The 23616-nt window shown below is 34.0% G+C and overlaps 3 protein-coding genes across 3 annotated transcripts in view; 2 read left to right on the top strand and 1 right to left on the bottom strand.

Moving 5' to 3' along the window:
* Positions 1-14369, bottom strand: part of LOC102807390 (DDB1- and CUL4-associated factor 8-like) — a 41029-nt gene extending 26660 nt beyond the window's left edge. Inside the window, exons 1-4 of the mRNA XM_085499244.1 lie at positions 14317-14369; positions 12863-13803; positions 6043-6102; positions 2757-2837 (exon numbers count right to left, since the gene is read on the bottom strand). Of these exons, the coding sequence (XP_085355370.1) occupies positions 2757-2837; positions 6043-6102; positions 12863-13759 (1038 nt within the window). The 5' untranslated portion in view covers positions 13760-13803; positions 14317-14369. The remainder of the gene's footprint in view (positions 1-2756; positions 2838-6042; positions 6103-12862; positions 13804-14316) is intronic.
* Positions 10935-23616, top strand: part of LOC100366335 (beta-1,3-galactosyltransferase 1-like) — a 414782-nt gene continuing 402100 nt past the window's right edge. Inside the window, exon 1 of the mRNA XM_085499247.1 lies at positions 10935-10957. The gene's annotated coding sequence lies outside the window, so the exon portion shown is untranslated. The remainder of the gene's footprint in view (positions 10958-23616) is intronic.
* LOC100370355 (26S proteasome non-ATPase regulatory subunit 9-like) lies at positions 15431-20022 on the top strand. The gene is made up of 6 exons (XM_002733675.3): positions 15431-15556; positions 16829-16931; positions 17990-18168; positions 18415-18516; positions 19188-19276; positions 19678-20022. The coding sequence occupies exons 1-6, from the start codon at positions 15461-15463 to the stop codon at positions 19697-19699; spliced, it is 591 nt and encodes a 196-aa protein (XP_002733721.1). The 5' UTR covers positions 15431-15460; the 3' UTR covers positions 19700-20022.

The following is a 23616-nucleotide window of genomic DNA, read 5'->3' as shown; positions in this document are numbered from 1 at the left end:
TAAGATTTTTCACAAAAAAACAGCAAAAAGGGAATAATTTTGATCACACATCTATAAAAATCCATACTAAGTCATCAAAATCTAAAAATAATCAAAATCCATACATGTTTTCGGATATGATGGGACTTTGTGCCATACAAGAAACCAATAATAAATTGATCAAAAACAGACATAACAGATATGACACCAAAGCCAGTTTACATTTCTATTGTACAACTACTGTAAAACATGTCTTTTTAGCTACCATGTTACTTTAGCTGATTTAGCTAATCTGTAATTTCGCTAATTTAAGATGTCGCTAATGTAGAATAAAGTATATTCTCACAATGAGATTGTTGGCATTTTAGCTAAATTAAGATTTTGTTAATTAATGTATTGAGTCAAATTCGCTAAAACGGCATTTAAATATTTCAACATATTTACAGTATATAAGTCTATTAATTACTGCATCAGATTGAAAATAAATGAAATAAAATAAAAATTTATATTGGCGGGATGACTTAATTTGCATAGAAAATAATTAACTTTGGGCTCATTTGCATACTTATTCTCAAACTATGGGTAGGTATGGATATCAGAAAACACAGGATTTATTTTATTTTGCTTGTAATGTACTGAGGAAGCATGGGATAACAAATTGTCAAGTCAATGTAAAATTGATGGCACTAAAGGGGCAGTCACACAATGACGTTCTGGCTAGCGTTCTCTGGCGTTTGAGAAAACGTTGGTAGTCGCCCAAAGTCGCTGGGACAGCGCCAGAAGAGTGCCGTGAGAACGCTAGTGATTGTGGGGAATCGGCAGAGAACGCTGATCCAAAAAAAAAGTTTTGAACATGCACAAAAGTTCTCATTTGAGAGCAGCGTTCTTCAACGTTTATTTTTAAACGGTGTTAAATGTTAAATAACGTTCTTCGATTGTTTTGCTAACGTTCGACAATCGTTAGTCAGTCGTTGCTCTAGCGTTACTTAGTTGTTACCAATCGCTCGCTTTGCAGTGAACAACTCACTAGCGACCTGTCAATGACCGCTGAACGTACCCCTAGCGCACTAAAGCGTGCGACTAACGTCAAATTAATGACTTAAACTATTCATTCGTTATTCACACGTTAGATACATGCTCAACAAGCTCACTTAACGTTTAAAAGTCGTTCATCGCGCGCTAGTGACACGTTAGCACACATAAATGATTTCCAGGGGTATCTTACTTGGTCGCTCATTACATGCTCCTCGTGCGTTAGGAACACGCTAGTCATACGTTAAGGCACTCGTTAATCGAACGCTGGATGTGTCTACCTCGTTCCAGAACGCTCGGAAATTGGACGATTGGAACATTCAGAGAACGCTGATCAAAACGTTATGGTGTGACGGGGCTATTAGGCTTTGTACAAATATACATTACTGTAAAGAAATTAGCTAAAATAACATGCTTAGCTAAAAAGACATGTTTTACAGTATACTGTAGAATACTTTATTTTAGCTGGAATTAATTTTAGCTGAAAAGACTTTTTGGGTGTTGTGTGTGGATTTTATTTTCACCGATTTTTGACGCGTTGAATGTAAAATATCGGAAAAAAGTATATTCACTGGATTTTATTTTCACTGAATCATTCCTTCAGCGGAAACAGCGAAAATTAATTCCCAGCGAAAATAAAGTATTCTACAGTATACTGTAAAACATGTCTTTTTAGCTAAGCATGTTATTCATGTTATTTTAGCTAATTTAGCTAATCTGTAATTTCGCTAATTCAAGATGTAGCTAATTTCAAAGAAAGTGTATTCTCACAATTAGATTGTTGGCACTTCAGTGAAATTGCGATTCTGTTAATTCTTACATTTTGGTAAAATGGTACATAGCTATTTCAACTTTACAGTACCTTACTATGTATTCCCTTTATACAATGTATCAAATGTAGGACACTGAAGGAAATATCTACATGCAAGTCTGTATATGCAATTTTTGGGTCACCACTTGATCTCACATAGTACATGAAAGACACAAACTAGTGTGCCCTCTAACTGGACTGATTTTGCAAGGATTCTAAGTCAAAATAGAACCCCTCCCCCCCAAAAAAACAAGTTGAGTCATTTTGTTGACCACTGGGTTAGTAAGTTTTCCAAAAAAAAAAACAATGTATGTGACTCTATAGGTGAATTAAGGCTCCTAATTTCTTTCATATTTACTCTTATTTTGTTCAGAAAATATGAATTTTGTTTTTACCAAATTACAAGAATTTTTCAAGGTAACTATATCAATGTACAATTTGTTAAGCATCACAGCAAATCTTCATGCGTTATTTACACATCTTAAAAGCCTACAAGGCATGTACAAACGTACATTGGCTCAAACTCAACTTCTGCCATAAAAACCAAATGGTTTGATTTTGAGTTGTATTTTTGTACAGCTCAATGTAAAAATTACAGATTTTCAGAGAGAAATACGGCGTTGAGATACCCTTAATTCGTCAAAAATGTCAACAGAACTAGAAATACTTGGCTTCAGGAAATACCGTAAAATCTGTATTAGAAACCGCATCTCTAATAGAAATCGCACCTATTCTTTTTGAACAATTGAGAAGCAAACATTCACCATTTCTCATATGTGTAGATGCTCTAATAGAAGCCGCATCGACTCTGTTGCATTGTACAATTTTAATAGAAGACGCAGCTTCTAATACAGATTGTACAGTACCTCTCGTATACTGGGAAGTGTATAACCAATCAAACAGTTTAATAAATACTTGTAATATTGTGTTTTACCTTATGAGCAGCTCCTCTATGTTGCGCTAATTTCCTGGTTTCTTTACATACACCTGTACTTGACAGGTGACCCACACGTACCTGTAGATGAAAAACCAGAATAGTTAGGTTAACAAAATTGGTTTCTTGTCCTGTAATATTAAAAACAAGTAATGTGATGACATAGTCCTCGTTGGTTCAATATACAGAAAACAAAACTGAAATGAGTCAGCTATGTCAGAGATACAGTTCTGGAACCACATTGATTAAAACGACCGCCAATTGGCCATTTATAATCTTAAAAACAAAATGATGTGCATTAAGGTCGCATAATGTCCGGTGTATATATCTACAAAGTTTGAACAAAATCCAACCATAAACAACCAAGATCAGGTTCTGGAATGAAAGGAATGCTTGATTTGGTGAATTTTTAGCATTTAATGGCTGTCATTCAGCTATCTTGAATCCTATCATAAATAAATGCATGTGCCTATGTATCCCAAGATATATGGTGTGTGAGCTAAGTTCGAATGTGATTGGCCAAGGCACATCCAAGATACAGATTCAAATGACCAGACAGATGGACAGACTGACTGACACACACACACAGATGTCAATCCATAAGACCCACTTTTTACTACATCCAAATGGGGACTAACAAAGCATTTTTTATCAAATTTTTTTCTTTCATCTTCACAAATTGTCGTAGAAACAAGAATGAAAAGACATGCAAAATTACTAATTTTTGTTTTGTTTTAGCCCTAATATTTTCAGTTCACTAATGCCGTCACTAAGCATTATGCAATGTGATTATTTTATTCATGAACATTTTCCATTCAGACAAACTAATAAGTAACTAAAATAGTGTCAGGTGTTATGTATTTATAGTTGCTATGGTAATGAAATAATTTAGAAAAACCAGACAAATCCTTAACACAACAAATATTAAATAAAAATTAAAAATAAAACAATTATATAAAAAGTGTACACATTAAAAAAGAAATAATTGAAGAATAATTTACTAAGTATGGAAAAAAAATTAACCCCAAAACAAATAAATATTAATTAAACAAATAAATAATAAAACAATAATTATTAAATTAAATAACTAAATAAAAAAAATAATTTAACACAAAAACAAATAAACTAACTAAAACAAACAAATAAATTAAAGCCAACAGATACATAAATAATTATACTGCAGAAACAAATGAATAAACAAATGAAATAAATAATTAAATGAATAAATAACATTCACGCTTGTTGTAAGTGATGTTATATGTTATTACTGGTATGTGAAAGCATATTTACTGCATGGGTAAGCTGGGAGTATTCAGACAGTCACAGTAATATGTCAGAACCCAAACGTATATCAAAGATGATGGTACACATGTTGTAAATAATATGACCTGCTGACACCACAATTACCAACATTATTATAGTACATTGTATATGTATACAAAGAATTGAACCTCCTGGTAAAGGCAAAGCCACAGCAGTGTGTCTTTCAGTTGTTATACCCTACACTGCCTGTTATCAACGCTACATTCTCGTTTGTTGATCAGTTCTACTAGAAAGGCATCTGTTGTATACTAAATCAACTCACATTTATTTTGATCATAGAAACACCTCTGTTATAAACTGTTATAAGCACATGAAACGACTACTGTAAATTCTGTATTAGAAGCCAAGGTTTCTATTAAAATGGTACAATACAACAGAGAAGATGTGTCTTCTATTAGAGCATCTACACATATGAGAAATGGTGAATTTTTGTGTCTCAATTGTTCAAAAAGAATGGGGGCAGCTTCTATTAGGGATGCGGCTTCTAATACAGATTTTACGGTAATAGAGTAAATATGACATACTGTAAAATACCTAATTTTCGGTTGTAATTTATTTTCACTATTTTAGCTGAAGGGATGATTCCATTAAAATAAAATCCAGCGAATATACTCTTTTTCTATATTTCACATTCAAATCGTCAAAAATCAGTGTAAATGAACATGTACATAACACCCAAAACGTCTTTTCAGCGAAAATTAATTTTTTTGTCAGTCCAGGGTATTGAATTGAAATAAAGAACTTTGCACAGCCCATTATTGCATCATAACATTGCCCACATCCCCAGCCTTGCCCTTTTATCACCCAATAATAGGCACTGTGTCATATGGTTTACCTTGAATAACTGACTCAACCTAATAGGTCAAATGAAATGCAGGAAAACATCACTGTAGACGAAGTTTCTTATCACGTGTTTGACATTAAGGACGTGCCAGAAATGGATTATTAATGAAATGAGCAACTGTAGTCTACCCTACTAATTAGTAGCAACTCAATCTATACTACTGTAGAATACTTTATTTTCGCTTGGAATTTATTTTTGCTATTTTCGCTGAAGGGATGATTCCATGAAAATAAAATCCAGCGAATATATTTTTTCCTATATTTCACATTAATCTCATCAAAAATCAGTGAAAATAAATTCCAAGCAAAACGCCCCAAAATCCTTTTCAGCGAAATTTAATTCCAGCGAAAATAAAGTATTCCACAGTAATTACATGTTATTAAATAAGAAAAGTGTTGGCTGATATATCCACCGTTTCTGATGTATAATGGGAAAGAAATATATCTATCAGTTTATATATTTTCAAGATAAAAAGGATATTCATTGAAATAAGCAAAATGTAGTTATCTACACAAAATGAATGATACTAGTCTGATGGAGGAGTGAATCCGACAGCGACCCATCCAAAGTATCTACCATGTGAAATTTCAAAACAATTAGGCTGTTGGTTTTCAAAAACAACTCAGAAATAGTTTGTTTATTTTTTTATTGAAAATTACAAAAATGTTTACTAAGATTAGGAAAATATATATTAAGTTATCATTAAAAAATCAACAAATTTTATAGAGGTCCAGCCAAGGTATACAATATCAAAGCAAGTCAGAAACCTCCTTTTTACCAAAAATAAGAGAAATATTCACTACAATTAGAAAATCATCACAAAATCAACAAATCTGAGAAAGGTTCCCCTAAAGTGACTACATTTAAAATAATGAAGCAATTAGGCAAGCCATTTTTACAAAAATAAAAGAATTGATGTAATCATCACAAAAAAAAACAAATCAGAGGAAAGACCATCTAAGTTGACATTTTTCAAGAATATGTTGAAAATGCCAAGGTTCATTCAGCAATTGACCCCACTTGTCCTTGATGACAGCTAAAATAAACAATTCTTCCATAAAAGCACCCGAGAACTGCTTTGACTAATACACATGTTTCCGTAATGTACAAATTACTTACCTGTCCGTCTCTGGCACAACTGACAATGGTGGTATCTCCGCTGTATGGCATAAACTTAGCCTGTAACAATAAAACAACATAGTATTGTTACTAAGAATTTAAATTCACACCAGCACACAAGCCATAGACAATCCAGAGTTAATCATAATTAAAAAAAAAAAAATTCTTTTATGCTCAACCTAGTAGCTGAGGAGGGAAGGGAGGACTCTGCTACAATTCGGTGCCCAACCTTAAAAATGGATTTGAATTTCATGCAGGACATTTTGATAAAATGTAAATTAACTACCCTTTCAAGTATCGGTAAGTAGTGTTACGAAATTATATTCCAAACAATGGTCACAAGTACATATATGTACATGTATGAACCAAATGATTTGTTGAATACGATAAAAAACAGGGTGTTCACCACAATGAATGACTTAACTTGGAAAACCCTCAAGAGAATATGTCAAAGATGTTTTACAATAGATTTTGATATTTTTACAAGGATTTCTTTTAGATGTATATAATATATTTACATTCCCAACAAAATCTGTGAATTTGGTGTGATTGAAATTCCTACAAAAGAAGCTTTTAAGTACTTTAGAAAGTGCAAATGCAGTATTCCAAAACAAAGAAATGCACTTTCACAAACAGTGCCACCTAGAGTCAACTGAATTAAATAATGCTTCCCTGAAAACAGGGAACTGGTGGTGAAAAGGATAGCCTGAACTGAAAGTTCCCCAAAAATTTGGCAAGATAGCCAATCCAAATCAGTTTTGATCCCAAAAGCAAGTTCACCTAAAGCATCTAAATCACTGTGTTCTCCCACAAGGAGTTTACAAGGCCCTGTTATCTGAAATTGGCGCCCTGTTTAAAATGTCAGTACCCTGCTATATTTCCTTTGGACCCTGGTCCCAGACACAATGCTTTACAATACAGATCATCACAAACTGTTATTAAAGATGGGCTGCGGTGGTATGTGCAACTTCACACATGTAACAGAGAAATGATGGGTAACTGGTTGACAAATTGACAAATTTGTCTCTTTTTGGACTATCATTAATAGTAAAAACAACTGATGTAGCTGTGATGATGTGTAGCTGATTTCAGATGAAAAATAATTACTTGATACATTTATAATAGCACTTTAAATTTCTCATTTCTGAAAACTGTTCCGTATTAAATATTTAATATCAGCTTACATTTCTGTTACCAAGACTACTAACTACTAATAATTTTACCTAACTTTTATACTTCAGTTAGCCAAACTTATAATACAGATTAAAAGTTCAAGGCTGAAACAATAATAGCGGGAGTATTCCAACATCTACATCTATGCCAATGATCCATGTTACAATTTTAGTGATTCCCTCCCATTGATAGACACCCTGCAAAATATCATGTCAAAGGTCAAGTGCCACGCCCACTCCACCTGCCCCTTGGAGTTTAATTTCCAAACCATGGAGAGCCCTGAATATTAGACTTTGAAAACATGTTTTCTGGAGTCTATGCATCAAGTAATAAAGAAATAAATGATCAGTTTTTTATGGGCATTTCTTGGCATCAGTTGACAACATTATGAGGTGACTCCACACTGCGACAAAAAAACTCCAGGATTCAAAAATGTTTTGTGGTGCTTTTTGCTACAAACTGCTGGTATTGATGCAGAGTTTTGATATGAAACTGGTACGTAAATAAATATTATTTCATACAATGTCTAACAATGACGATACTTATGGTAACAACAGGGATACAAATTGATCTGTGATTCAGATATTCTCTAAAAGTTACTAACAACCTATACATCATCTGAAAGCTTAGATATAGACGAATGCCGTTCCAATGTTTTTCCAATAAATTACCTGAAGGCCAATTTTGCAGGAATTGCACAGGATGTTCCTAACAATGTTGACTAGATGTGCGCATCTCAGTTTTTCTGTATCAGCTTTTGTATTCTAGCTTTGATCAAATAACGACAGACATGTTACTGACGACATATTATCAGTAGCGTGTCTAGTTATTTGGTACCATAAAATCTGTATTAGAAGCCACATCCCTAATAGAAGTTGCACCCTTTCTTTTTGAACAATTATTTAAGAACCAAAAATTTATCATTTCTCATATGTGTAGATGGCTCTAATAGAAGCCGCATCCCCTCTGTTGCATTCTACCATTTCAATAGAAGTCACAGCTTCTAATACAGATTTTACAGTACTAGTCCAAAAAAAACTCAATAGCAAAATCGATCGTAAGATCATCCCTTAGACAAATGGTGGTCTGTCTTCACTAGCATTCAAAAATCTAACTAAACATACTGGATTCGAACCAGCGATCGCTCACATTGCTGACATAGTACAAATCAACTGAGCTATGTGGGTAGTCATGCAAATTAAATAATTTGTTGTCATATTTAGCTTTATTGCCAAATGGTGTTTGCGAGAAAAAGATCGGCAGGCATGGGAATTGAACCCAGGTCCTCCTGATCACTATGTAAAGAACTGACCCACAAGACCACAATGGATTAACTGGGTGTGTTTGCATTTGATAAGACTATATAGTGTGTATATATATAGAAATACAACATATTTCTATTATTGAGTTACAATTGTCCAAAAAATTGCCAATTTTGTGTTTTTACTTGTGTAAACTATATGCATGCCATAACCCGTTAGTGTACATCTTGCCAATTGGGTGTTTGCCATTTGCGTTGCCCATACCTGACCCGACCCTAACCCTAATGTCAAGACACGTTCCTGTTAATAATTCCGTTGCCCATACCTGACCCGACCCTAACCCTAATGCCAAGACACGTTCCTGTTTATAATTGCTCAATAATGATACTCTGTTGTGCACTGTCTGCGGGTACTGTAAAATGACTAATTTTCATTGGGTTTAATTTTCACTGATTTACCATTTCAGGCATATTAAGTGGGTTTTAAATTAACGGTTTCGTCATTTAGATAATGTGTTCTATGCTAAATTGTACATATTCACTGTGTTTTAATTTAGCGCATTTTCCAGTCAGCGAAATAAGCTAAATTAAAACCCAGTGAATAATTACGCCATTTACAGTAAGTTGCATTGATGTCAACTGATTAAACAAGTCGCATTTAAGTAATTTCCACTATTAACAAGTGGTTAAATTGTGACAATAAATGTGTGGACAAATATTTGAGATTAATTTTGGTGTGGACAACTCTCGTTTAATTATTTTACACCATTACAAGTTGTTAAATTGAGAGAATAAATGTCTCAACAAATATTAAATACTTAGTTTGATGTAAACAACTCACGTTTGATTAATTCCCACAATTACAGGTTGTTAAATTGAACGAATAAATGTGTGGACAAATATTTTAGACTTATTTTGGTGTAGACAGCTCTCGTTTAATTATTTTACACAATTCCAAGTTGTTAAATTGAGAGAATAAATGTATGGACAAATATTTTAGACTTATTTTGGTGTAGACAGCTCTCGTTTAATTATTTTACACCATTACAAGTTGTTAAATTGAGAGAATAAGTGTGCGGACAAATATTTTAGACTTATTTTGGTGTAGACAGCTCTCGTTTGATTAATTCCCACAATTACAAGTTGTTAAATTGAGAGAATAAATGTACGGACAAATATTTTAGACTTATTTTGGTGTAGACAGCTATCGTTTAATTATTTTACACCATTACAAGTTGTTAAATTGAGAGAATAAATGTGCGGACAAATATTTTAGACTTATTTTGGTGTAGACAACTCTCGTTTAATTATTTTACACCATTACAAGTTGTTAACGTGAGAGAATAAATGTATGGACAAATATTTTAGACTTATTTTGGTGTAGACAGCTCTCGTTTAATTATTTTACACCATTACAAGTTGTTAAATTGAGAGAATAAATGTGCGGACAAATATTTTAGACTTATTTTGGTGTAGACAGCTCTCGTTTAATTATTTTACACCATTACAAGTTGTTAAATTGAGAGAATAAATGTGCGGACAAATATTTTAGACTTATTTTGGTGTAGACAACTCTCGTTTAATTATTTTACACCATTACAAGTTGTTAAATTGAGAGAATAAATGTATGGACAAGTATTTGAAACTTATTTTGGTGTAGACAACTCTCATTTGATGTATTCCAACAATTACAAGTTCTTAAATTGACAGAATGAATGTATGGACAAATATTGACCATTATTTGTGAGTAAATATCTGTTGTTTAATTAATTTCCACCTCTACAAGGTTGAGAGAATAAATGTGTCGACAAATATTTGATACTTATTTAGGTGTAAGAACTCGTGTTTGACCAACTTCCACCATTGCAAGTTGTTAAAATAATGAAATAAATATACTGGTATCATTGGATATTTGATTTAATTGTGAAACTTTCTAACAAAATGTTAACTGCTGGCTTCGAACCCTCAATCAACAATTCCGCAGACACGGTATAAATTCCACAACACCACAGAAGATATTCGTCTGTTGCCTGAATTGTTTTCGTAATATAGGGAACGCCATCGACACTTTAACAAAACTTACCTTGACTTGGGTCTTGTTTATCTCTTGTCACAATCTGGAAACTGTTGAACAAATTGCGCGTCGTCCAGTTTAAGACGTTAGTTATTTTATTATTTATTCATTCAGTTTTGTATGGTGGAGTTTTGTGAGGTTTATTATTTTTTTGCGACGTTCTTTGTTTACTTGTTTACGGTTTGAGAGATTTCAGTTTATTTGATTTACGTTTTTACGGTAGCTCTGAGCGGGACTCGAACCCACTGTCTTTTCAAGCTAATTTTGTTTTATATTGATGGCACGCTTGTGTACCACGCCACGACGTTGGTCGTTAAGTGGTGTTCATTTTTCTAACTACTCCAGTGTTCCGATGAGTTGAACGGAAAAGCCAAAACGATTGCTGGTTTCTGATTGCTTCGGTTCTGGTGAGTGTGTATCTAGTGTGATTCGAACCCATGTCGTTTGTATTGGGCGTTTTTTTATTTTCCATGTTAGCTACGCCGTAATATGCAACCACTTCCCCGTTTTATTGTGATTTTGAGTGTTTAATGATGTCTTCCTCACACGTCACGCCATGACCCAGTTTCAACCACACGGCCATTTTGCAACACAGTTCGTGACCCTCGGCGTCACCGACTGACTATATGAGCGTTCTGTTCAACTGTTAAGCTAGGATTTATTACCGTTATTATCATTATATTGTCACGTGATTTGTTTTACCTTATGTGTAATGTCTTAAGTATCTTTATTGTAATTTGTATATACCAATTCGTATATACCGAGGAAACGACCCCGATTGAAGGTCATGTATTTTATGACGTCACCAATTCGTGTGTAGGTACTGCTTCTAGATCTGTGCCGTATTCCAACATCTACATCTATGCCAATGATCCATGTTACAATTTTAGTGATTCCCTCCCATTGATAGACACCCTGCAAAATATCTTGTCAAAGGTCAAGTGCCACGCCCACTCCACCTGCCCCTTGGAGTTTAATTTCCAAACCATGGAGAGCCCTGAATATTAGACTTTGAAAACATGTTTTCTGGGGTCTATGCATCAAGTAATAAAGAAATAAATGATCAGTTTTTTATGGGCATTTCTTGGCATCAGTTGACAACATTATGAGGTGACTCCACACTGCGACAAAAAAACTCCAGGATTCAAAAATGTTTTGTGGTGCTTTTTGCTACAAACTGCTGGTATTGATGCAGAGTTTTGATATGAAACTGGTACGTAAATAAATATTATTTCATACAATGTCTAACAATGACGATACTTATGGTAACAACAGGGATACAAATTGATCTGTGATTCAGATATTCTCTAAAAGTTACTAACAACCTATACATCATCTGAAAGCTTAGATATAGACGAATGCCGTTCCAATGTTTTTCCAATAAATTACCTGAAGGCCAATTTTGCAGGAATTGCACAGGATGTTCCTAACAATGTTGACTAGATGTGCGCATCTCAGTTTTTCTGTATCAGCTTTTGTATTCTAGCTTTGATCAAATAACGACAGACATGTTACTGACGACATATTATCAGTAGCGTGTCTAGTTATTTGGTACCATAAAATCTGTATTAGAAGCCACATCCCTAATAGAAGTTGCACCCTTTCTTTTTGAACAATTATTTAAGAACCAAAAATTTATCATTTCTCATATGTGTAGATGGCTCTAATAGAAGCCGCATCCCCTCTGTTGCATTCTACCATTTCAATAGAAGTCACAGCTTCTAATACAGATTTTACAGTACTAGTCCAAAAAAAACTCAATAGCAAAATCGATCGTAAGATCATCCCTTAGACAAATGGTGGTACGGCGTATGCACTACCTTATTCATCTATAAACCAAGATTTCAGATGATGTATATAATAGCAGGTTCAGTAACCATCAGTATTAATGTCAGAATCACAATTTTAAACACATCCCCCCCCCCATTGCCACCTGCATTACACATACCCCTAACCTACATACCCTAAACCCTAACACTGATTCCGTCTCCAGAAATACTCAATGCGAAAAACAAAAATGTTGCTCAACTTATATTTTAAGCAGCATTTCAAGTCATGTTACTTTATCACTACCGTATTTGCTCCATTAGAAGTGCATTTCAAGCAGACGTGCATTTGAACTAAAAATTGCATTTAACATATAATAGATCAATAAAACTTGACCTGTCAGTTATGCTATTAATCAATAGAGCAAATATGGTATTAGACTTGCATAATGCTTGCCCACATTATTTGAAAACAATGTTCTGAATGCCCCACAAATATTTTCTCTCATAATAAATTATTACCGTGTACGTTTTGATGCAACTCACCTGAAACACATTACTTTTATGACCACTTTGGTAGACTAAATTGGGTTTACCATGAGCCCAGTCCCAAAGTACGATCTCCAAATCATCGCTGCCGCTTGCAAGTAAATTCCCGGCCGGGTTAAAGTGTAAAGTATTCACACATCCTTGGTGATAGTCTAACGTGTTTTGACGTTTAAAACGTTGGACGAAGGATGCGCTGCCAATCGCATTTGAGCTGTAGCTGTACATGTTCTTTTTATTTCCTAGTTCTCGGTCACGTATGTACGACCATGCATACCAGTTGCACGGAAGCGGTTTCTGCTCGATTATGTCCTCTGGCTCAGATTCAATGTCACTGCCACCACTTCGCGTCTCACTGTGCCGGTCATCGTCTGCATCACTCTCGTCATCACTGTCTAATTCACTCGTTTTAACTTTATTAAGGATTTCTGCTTTTGGGCCGTCATCTTGATTTGATGCTCCTGTTTCCTCGTTTTCCACTGGCTCATCTATATCACCCATTTCAAGATCTTTGAATGTGTTTTCAGTTCTGTGTTTTGTTTTGTATTTATGTGATGTGCCCCCTTCATCACTGCTACTACTAGAGGAGGGAGATATTTCGAAAGTGCCACCAGCCTTGGACGAGACAACATCTGCCGATGTGTCTTCCACTGGCTTGGAGGGTGCGTCTCCCTTCCCCCCATCTTCATCACAAACATTCTGTAGTTTGATGTCATTTGATTTAATCCCCTCTGAATTTAGTTCAGTGTTGTTGTCATGACAACTTGTTGATGCATCTCCTGCTGATTTATCATTTTTGACTAAACCATCGTTTTTGCAAATCTCAACTTCCATGTGGTTATTGTCAGTGTGGTTTTCAGAGTTCTTGACCGTGGATTCTCCTTCAGTGTCTGCCATAGTTGGTGTAAGTGCTCACGACATTGAATTGTTTGTCATGAAACCTGAAACGATAATATAGAAGAAACAAAAATGACGATACATAAACTTGCTTTGATTTCTGTAACTCGGTCACGTCAGGGGGCAATGACACCGGTCGACGAACTTTCCAAATATGAAATCAGCTGCCAATGCCAAAACAACCCGATGGAACTTAACTTTTTTTAAACAAATCACAAATATCTTCAGAAAAACTGTCTATGCCTCGTCAAACTAAGAGTTCTCGTCTTATTATCTGGAGTTTATGGTCCCCATATGGCCCATATTTCAATGTCTGTACACTTAATACACAAATGCATAAACTACTCAATTTTTCCTCGTCTGGCTGTACGCCATTTTGAATAACAATTTTAAAGAACCGAGCTAAAATAACAACGACTGTTTTCACGTTAAAACAGTTTTGTGATGAAAACAACAAAAGGCGGTGCATGTGGAGATATAACGCACCCATTCGCGACGGTAATTCAGGACAGATAAGCGCGCGATGTGAATTTTAAAGCGGCGTTTTTGTCACCTACCTGGCTCACATCGCCACAGCAGAGACATCCATTTTGTTTATGTCGCATAATTTATGCTACCGCCATGCAAATCCTTTTCTTTGTTTCGCGTTGCGTCATGTCAATAATGTCGTCATTAAAAACGACGTACTGTACACGTAAACTACGTTGAAAAATATTTAATTTTTTTAAATTACAAAATAATAAAGCCTTTAAGTATAATACAAAACGTATTTTATTGATAAAATTCTTACCGTGCAGTTGTTTACTTTTGTTGACGTTGATGGCGCAACGCAAACAGTTCTACCAGCCTGTGGTGCTCGCAATAAAATTTGATTTTGTGTAGTGATGTTTTAACAAAAAAATTTAGACATATATTTTTACCATTTTAGCATGACGTCTCATTTTTTCATTACGAAGTTATCAATGATGTTAGACGTTCTTTTGAATGCAACGAGTATTCATAGAATTAAAGAGTCTGTATTAGATACTTCAGTTTCACAGCAGCCGGCGTGAGGTTAGCATTCGAAGAATCGGATAAGCATTGGATTAGCATCGAATTCAAAATATACACACAAAAAAGCATTTTCAGTCATTTTCGCACATTCAGCCTGAGAGATAAACTAGAATTACGAAGACACGTAGGGATTGACAATAAAGATAACAGAATTCGCCATTTTTGTGATTGCAATTCAGTTGGACACATGTTACATTACTTTAAAAAATGTAGGCACTATTGCACTATCAAAGAAAATAGGTTGAAATTTCTCGCATTTTTATTTATTTATTTGCCAGAGATGGACAAACTTTCCGATGAGAAGTTATTTATTTTTGCGCTATTTTGTTATTTATGTCTTTGGACTTTGCATAAGCTTTGGTTTGTGCATGTTCCAAATAAAATATTCTATCATATCCTAAATCGGTAAAAGTATTTTTTGTGGTCGTCCGGAAATAAAACAAATATGGCAAGGTTGGTTATCCCTCCTAAAAAGACGCCGCCACTTCTGGTCTGACATATGTCCAATGTAACTGTACATTCTGGGCCAATTTTACAGAAACTGGCGCGAAAGCACAGTCCCTCTATGACCGTGACGAAGTATCATTTTGCTTGCTCTACTCGCGTCAAAACACTGCCCTCAAAGTCTAATCTGAGAAGTGATTCAAGATGTCTGCCTCCATCAAAGAACGTTTAAAAGAGCTCGTTGACAAAAAAGATGCAATTGAGAAAGAAATCAAGGAACTTTACGAAGTACTTGACTCGGTAAGGTATTTAAAACGTTGTTCTCAGTATTTGTTAGTGTATATGATATCTGGTGACGTGTTTGACAAAGTCGGGCGTTCTCCTGAATCTTGCCAATTCATTGTTATGATTCTTAGTACCCGCCCGCTGTATGTATTGTTTATATCTGACGACACGTACTTGAGAACACGAGTATGGTGCCGAAAGTGTGAAATCCTTATATATTTAAATTCACTTTAAATCGTGGGTATATAAATAGAAATAGATTGTATTTGTTTGTCAATATTGCGTTTTTATTTGATATGCTCAAATTTCACCAAAATATTGACGACTAAATTCACAACAGGCTGTCATGAGTGAAAAGTTTATAAAAATACAAGGATATATTCAATTTATATTCATTTTGATTTAAAACATCAACATTGATGATTGAAATCCACCTTAGGCTGACCATGAACGTTTTTTTTAAAAAATACGTGGAAACATGTATATCTAATATTGACAAATTAAAACCCACATGGACGAATGAATATTCATGAGACACATTACACAGAAATTAATAATATTTCAACTTTGGATCTATGCAGCAGGCGTAAGAATACGTGTTTACCAATAAATTGTGTTACATCTTCTTGACTTTAAAGGGTGGCAGTTGTCGTGCTGCTTCCTGTTCGATATGGGTCTCATAGGGACGTATACAACATGTGTATAATACATACTAGCAGTTTGTTTGCATTAAATTCGAGTACAAGCTGTGCTTGCTATCACTACCCTTTAATTTAATTTAAATCTTCAATATTGATTCATTTGATTTAACACTTTCTATAATTTAAAAATTAAATTGAAGAGCGACCAAAGCTCTTTAGATAAAATTTTTTTTATAAATATTCAAAAATTACACAATTCAGAAAGAAACAAGACATTTGTATTAGCTGACGTAATAACATTGGAACATTTCAAGTAACTTTATTTAATATGCACTGCCCTCGTTTATTGACTCTTTGGATTCAACTGCCATTGACACTTGTATAAATGGAATGGGTTATTTTCTGGCTTATCGGCGGTATCGAATCGTTTTCTAACAACCAGAAAACAGTTTATCTGTGAATGTTTACTCAGAGTCATTTTGAGCACTGGTGATATCTTCAATTTTTTTCCAACATAGCGCTATAGTTACTCTAAGCTGAGTTTCTGTGTCAATAAAACACAATAGAGTATTACTGATACTCTATTATTATCAGACTGTTTACATAGTACCGGTAGTGTTAATGTATAATAATGTGATTTTCTCAGCAACAAGGTGTTGGTATGGATGGTGCACTGATAGACAGTGATGGCTACCCAAGAAATGACATTGATATCTATTCTGTCCGGACAGCGAGACATAACATAATATGTAAGTAAACGGAAACTGCAACTGACGGGTACTGTGAAATATACATGTCTTTTTAGCTAACATGTTATTTCAGTCAATTAGCTAATTTAGCTAATTCATGATGTCACTAATTTGAAATCAAATATCTATTCTCACAATGGGATCGCTGGCATTCATGCATTCAGTAAAATTTACTAAAATCCATGTGAACACTTGAAATTACAATGCTTCATTGGCAATTGCATGAATCACAGTAAAATGTTCAAAATATTATAATAATTGAAATAAATCTCATTGAAAATAACCATATTTGTTCCATTAGTAGTGCATGAGCTGACGTAAATTATAGAGCTGTTTCTATGTTCATAAGTCATATTTTAATAATTCGGTATGCGCTAAATCTTATTTTAATTTTTTCAGAAGATGCGCTTCAAATAAGAGCAAGTACAATGTTCCTTACAGTATATTTGTCACACAGGGAGACTACTCTTCATACAAGTACATGCATACTGTAAAACACATTGAAATATCTACATACTATTTTATGATATTTACATTTAAAGGCTAGTGCCATGTTTAAATCTTGTATGAACAAATAATGTATCCGGGATACATATCAAAATTGACGCAGCGTGATGGTCACCATTCCTTAACCTTTTTTCAATTTTCACAAATATATTTTGCAAAATTGTGATTTAGGCCTGTAGCTAATAAAAAATCATGTCCATTTAGTCCAAAATGATCAAAAATATTATAGAAAAAAAACAAAAAATAGGCAAAATGTTGAACCAAAATTCTGGTTGAAAAAATGATGGTGTCAAAGGGTTGAATTATGAATGATATATTAAATCTTCATATTGTAATATGAAGTTATTTTGAGGACATCATACAGTTTACATAAAGACAATACAGTGAGTCTGTCTACTGATGTACTATAGAGGTCAATATGTCCATGTGACATCAATAGCGCCACCTGGTGTCCAAAAATGAAAAAAATAACCATTAACACCAGAGGGCAGTATGAAGCAAGTCAGGGCACTACTGTTGAGAGTAAACAAGTGCATTATGCTTCCTTTTAGGTCTTCAAAATGATCATAAAGAATTGATGAAGCAGATAGAGAAAGGTCTCCATGCGTTACATGGCTTAGAAAAAGTAAACCAAGTTGCAGAAACTGGGAAGAAACCCACAGAGAAAGTGGATAGAAAACCTTTTGCTAAAATCGATATTGTTACACCTGAATCACCTGCCTCCATCGGGGTAAGCGGTGTTACAATCTCTTGCGTCAATTCTCTGTTTGGTATAAATTTGTGTAATTAATATATTTGTTTTAATTTTGTGTAAAGATCGTACAATTTGGAAAGAAGTTGCTTTTGATGTACAGTGGACCTATTCATATTGTATGGTTTCATATTCTATTTCTGATAGATAAAATATAGCCAGGGCTTGAATTTATGTATTTTATAACAATATCATCATTTCATCTCATCTCATTCTCATTCTCAGGGTCTTGAGGTTGGTGATCAAGTCATCAAGTTTGGTTCAGTAACCGTGGAAAACTTCCATAGTCTTCAAAACATAGGGCAGGTTGTACAACACAGTCAGGGGGTAGGTATACATAATAATAATAATAATAATAATAATAATAATAATAATAATAATAATAATAATAACAATGCATGTCTACAGTTCAAGCTATCTCAAATAACATTTTGTTCCTGATTACCTTTCTCAGTGTCTTGTTGTTTATTGGAAAGACTTCTATCAGCTTATCATTAATGTACAATAAGCCGCTTTTTCTCTCATCAATTTGGGGTTCACTTAATGGTAGAAGACATCACAAATAGTTGACTTAAATTCTGTGACCTCAGCACAAAGTTTTTTTTTTTTTAAATTTGTACCTGATATATTCATGTTTTGAATTTTTTTTTCATGTTCAGTGATATTTTTGATGCCACCCACCACTCAAATGTGTATATGTAGGTACACATACTAGAAAATACTTTATTTTCACTGAAAAGAAATATTGGCTGTTTTGTATAAATTTATTTTCACCAATTTTTGATGAGTTAAATGTGTTATACTGGTAGGTATTTTCATTGGACGGATTCACCCTTTCAGCAAAAACAGCAAAAATAAATTCCAAATGAAAATAAATTACTTTAGAGCAGTGTTGGAACCATATCAACCAATTCAACACAAGCTTTTGATAACCTCTGCCAGTCTATTAGTTCTTGACCTAACACTAACAGGTTAAACTTTCATTTTCTCACAATCAGAAACCAGTGAGTCTGACAGTGATAAGAAATGGAGAAGTAATCCATTTAGCAGTGAAACCACAAACATGGAGTGGAAGAGGTCTCCTTGGGTAGGTTTGAATAATAGATGAAATCTCTTGTTGCTTTGTTATTGAGTCTATATGCCTGTACCTGGATGACTACTGTAAAAGTAATCACTATTCACACACACATACAAAATGACCTTGTAATAAAATTTGTTTTAAAACTATAGCCCGCCTCCACTTTTTTAACAAAACCAAAACTGTTTCACAGTCTACCTAACTAACACTACAAAAATATAACCTTATTTAGGAGGTAAACATAAGTAGCTGACCTAACGCAGGTTTCCTTGTTCAAAGCGTTAATTACTATGCAAATTAGCTGCAACGCCGAGAGAACTCTGATATGCACTGTATCTTGATATTTTAAATTTATTTCAGATTTTTGACATTGTTAATAAGATGCCATCATGTCTGCTTTCATTCTTCAGGTGTAACATAGTCCCACTCTAACGATGATGTGTGCACATAAAGTGATGAGTCATCAAAGTATGTGCTCAAGATAAGCGCGTCATCAAGTTTCAGAACACCAAATCGTGTGCACAGTGGATGCCAGGTCACCAATCCATGCGTATAAAAGATTTTCATTCAGTCAATGCAGATCAATAAACCTAAGTTTATTTCTTTCTTTTATTTCCACGACAAAGTTACTGAAAGCATGTAATTAAAGTGGAATATTAATACAAATGTATAAATTGAAATTGAGTTATTTTACTTGAGTTTTGATAATGTTGAATATTTTCTTGTATTATAGTTTGCATTGTTACTCATTGCCACATTATGTGTAAATGTTTGATAACTCACCAGATAACTGGGAAGCAGGGAAAATAGCAGATAAATTGTGTGAGCAAGAAAACAACCCTGTTTTCTCACAGAAACTGACTTAGGGCGCTATAACTCAAAATTTGTCTATTGGCAAACTTTTATTTGAACATTTATTGGTCAAAAATCAACCATACAAATATTGCCATTGAGCAGATAAAATTCAGCGTTATACAGAAAATCAAACATAAATACAGGACAAACAAAGGTCGTAGCGTCAAAACATTGCATGGGTTTCAACAAATGACAAAATATTTTGTTATATTATTTCCTCATTTAATAATGTGCTATACACATTTGATGAAGTTTATTTTTGATGAAGGTTGAAGCCACTAATACCACTTCATATATATTGAAAGATAACTTCTTTGAATTACACACGGCAAGTTTCAAGTGACCTATATCACAACTGTGGAAAGAAAGACTGTATACGCAATCCTAAGATTCTACACATCTAGAACTGCATGATTCCACTCGACGAATTTGCATATGCATTCTATGTAAGGAACGACTTTAACCAACCAAACCCTGATAGAACTTCTCTAATCACAGTGTCCAACATAGATGTTTCCCTGGTATACTCGTCAAAAGGAATAGTTCCGCATCTGGTTCATTGATTCTGCTACATTGCTTTTCAACTTTTATTTTTACCTCATGAGTAAGCTTGTTGGTGAAGGATTGGGAGATGTTCTTCACCTTCACTGCATGTGCTATTTGGAGTAAGTCATTAACCTGTTTTTCATTGTTTCCTGTATGATTAGTTATAACATCGAATGCTATTATACAATTGCCACATCGATAAATTAGATCTACAATATGATGTGATATATCCCATAGAAATTATTCAAAGTCTGATCATCTTAAGTGGTTCTTTCTGGTGAATAGGAGGAAACCATCTATCGTTCTTTCTTCAAAAACTGATAATACGAAAGGATAAACGCCATCTATATGTTTAGAACCAAAAAAAAAATCTATGTCAACACCACGACAAAATGCAATACTGAGATAGCCATGCCTTTTTAATACAATTTATTACAGTTAATTTCGTTCTGACATGGCTTTGTCTCTTCTTTGTCTCCTCTTTGTCTCATAATCCCTTATGTCTTAGAGTAGTATCGTATTGATTTTAAACGTGCCTGTCCTACCTAATAATACAAGTAATTGATTTTAAATACCGGTAAACAAAACATATACATCTTATAATGATTTGGGGCATTACTCTGAGATAGTCTTCCAAGGTGTGATGCTTTTGCATTAAATTACATATGTATTCTACATATATCGTGGCAGTAAGTAAGTGCATGTAGGAAATGGAACATTGACATTCACAATTGATACATGATAGAACTTTGTATTGCCAAAACAGTATCGGTATGTTTTTGAGTGCATACGAGTTAGACTTTGATTATTCATAGATATCTTGATAAACGTTGTGTACATGTAAATTTTGTTTACTATGTTACTACAAAGAAACTATCATTAGCATTTGAGTCGTGACTGCTATATACTACCTTGGATGGAACATTAAAAATGCGTCGACTTCTAACTTGTATCACAAACTCAATGGAAAGGCTAAATTAATAGTAACTGGCCGAATTTCATTCACAAACAACCTTTGGAACACCTTGGTTAAGGACTGCAGGTGCTTGTGTTCACCCAGGTATATGGATGACGCCAATAAATTGTCATGATGCCATTTCGACAGGAAGATGGTCACACAGCCCTGTCATGTCGCCACAAACTGGAATATGGTCTTTGTGGCAAAATGCATTATATATCGCACTCGAACAGACAAATGTTATCCATTGATAATATTTGCAAAAACTAATTTGGCTGTTTGAAAAGGGTCGATGGTCTGGGCATATTGACAGCACATCCCCATAATTATAAGTACATCGAGGGGCGTAATACAATGACAATTTGCGATTCACATGTTATTTGTATTTCATTTAAAAGCTGCGAAACTGATGTAAAGGATAAACATGATATCAAATTCATGACCCTACAATATCAGATTTATAAAACATAAATTAAAGAAAGCTTATAAAGAACTCCCGAATTGGAAGCATGAAGGACAACTAAGTAATACTGTATTTACTAAATTAGAAGCACATCTTCATTACACATAAAAAGATTTGTGTTTAATGGATGCAAATCATTGAAATGTGTTTTATTTCGACAATATAGATTTGTCTATGTCTTTAATTGTTTACAGTAATAGAGCAAATTATAGCTATGGTTAACAATTATGAATACTTAATGAAATAATGACCAAATATGATGAATTAATATTTTGGTTATATATCTTGGCAGACAAAAAAAAATAAAGCATCGGTTACATTTCCCTATCTGCAACAGTACTCAGCACATTATAGTTATGCATAGTGAGAAACACACATGAAACTAATAACAAGTAATTAATATGCATGGATCTCAACCCTGAAGTAATCGGAACTGTGGATTATCTAAACATACCTAGAGTCATTAAAATGTGGTCTATGGAGCTCCCATACATTGGTTAATGTAAGCAAATTAGTAAATTAGTAAACACAAAATTCAACCCCAAATTGAACAAGTATATGGCTTATCCCTAAGCATTTACATTTACTCTTTAATTTTACATGAGAAATAAATGAAAATGCTTAAAAACGGTTAATAAATATGCAAATTAGGCAATTTCAAACAAAAATAATCAGGTCTAAACATTATAGTATTACCAAGTTTCATTGAAATATGTTTAATATTACACGAAAATGTTTAAGATCTGCTAGCTAGTTAATATGCAAATCAGTGCATTATATGCATTATATTTGATTTTAACCAAAAACTAATCAGGTCTGAGCATTATTCCAGAACATCTATGTACCAAGTTTCATTAGAATTTTATAATAGATAACAGTGAAAAACAATATTATTAAATATTTTTTTTAATTTCATTAGTTCAAATTTCGCCGTGACCTGGGCTTTTGTCACGTTTACTAACAATTATTAGAATTTCATTTGCACAGAAGCAAAGAATAGTGTGTTTTTGTGCTGTCTTTCAGATATTTATAAAAATGTGTGTCATGCGTAATCATGCACTGTAGTTGACTATGGCACTGACAGATTTGTTAGTTTTAAAATCTCAAGACATCTCAAGTAAACACAAACATCAAATTCAGTAATTTGTAGTTGACAACTCCGCCTGGGGTGAGGGACAATATATTGCATTAAAATACAATCGGGGGACCACATTTACTTCCAATCTTAGTATATTCAAATAATTAGAAGAAAAAAACATAGACGATGTAGTACAAATGGTTTACAGAATCGTTTATTTATATTCCACTACATAAAATCGTATGTTCTCGACTGTAATATTGATTCGCCAAGAATAGGCGTAGCCATGAGTCAGCGCCAGTGAGAACCGGGGGCCAACGATTCAGTCAAAACCCAAGCAGTTAACTAATTCGTAAGCGAGTTTGCAAATAGGCTGCCCCAATACTTGCTCTAACACCAAATAAATTTGAATTCAAAATCCTCATGTAACTAGATCTATAACGACATTC

Source organism: Saccoglossus kowalevskii, chromosome 5 (assembly GCF_978046115.1).
Source record: "Saccoglossus kowalevskii chromosome 5, keSacKowa6.1, whole genome shotgun sequence".
Classification (NCBI taxonomy): domain Eukaryota; kingdom Metazoa; phylum Hemichordata; class Enteropneusta; family Harrimaniidae; genus Saccoglossus; species Saccoglossus kowalevskii.
Note: the sequence above shows the minus strand (reverse complement) of the source record. Positions and strands in the feature narration are given on the sequence as shown.

Bases quoted from the DNA above. Each gene is read 5' to 3' on its own strand.
- LOC100370355 (XM_002733675.3), top strand. From the start codon at position 15,461: ATGTCTGCCTCCATCAAAGAACGTTTAAAAGAGCTCGTTGACAAAAAA. The intron at 15,557-16,828 runs GTAAGGTATTTA...TGATTTTCTCAG, and splicing joins TTTACGAAGTACTTGACTCG to CAACAAGGTGTTGGTATGGA. The intron at 19,277-19,677 runs GTAGGTTTGAAT...TTCATTCTTCAG, and splicing joins AGTGGAAGAGGTCTCCTTGG to GTGTAACATAGTCCCACTCT.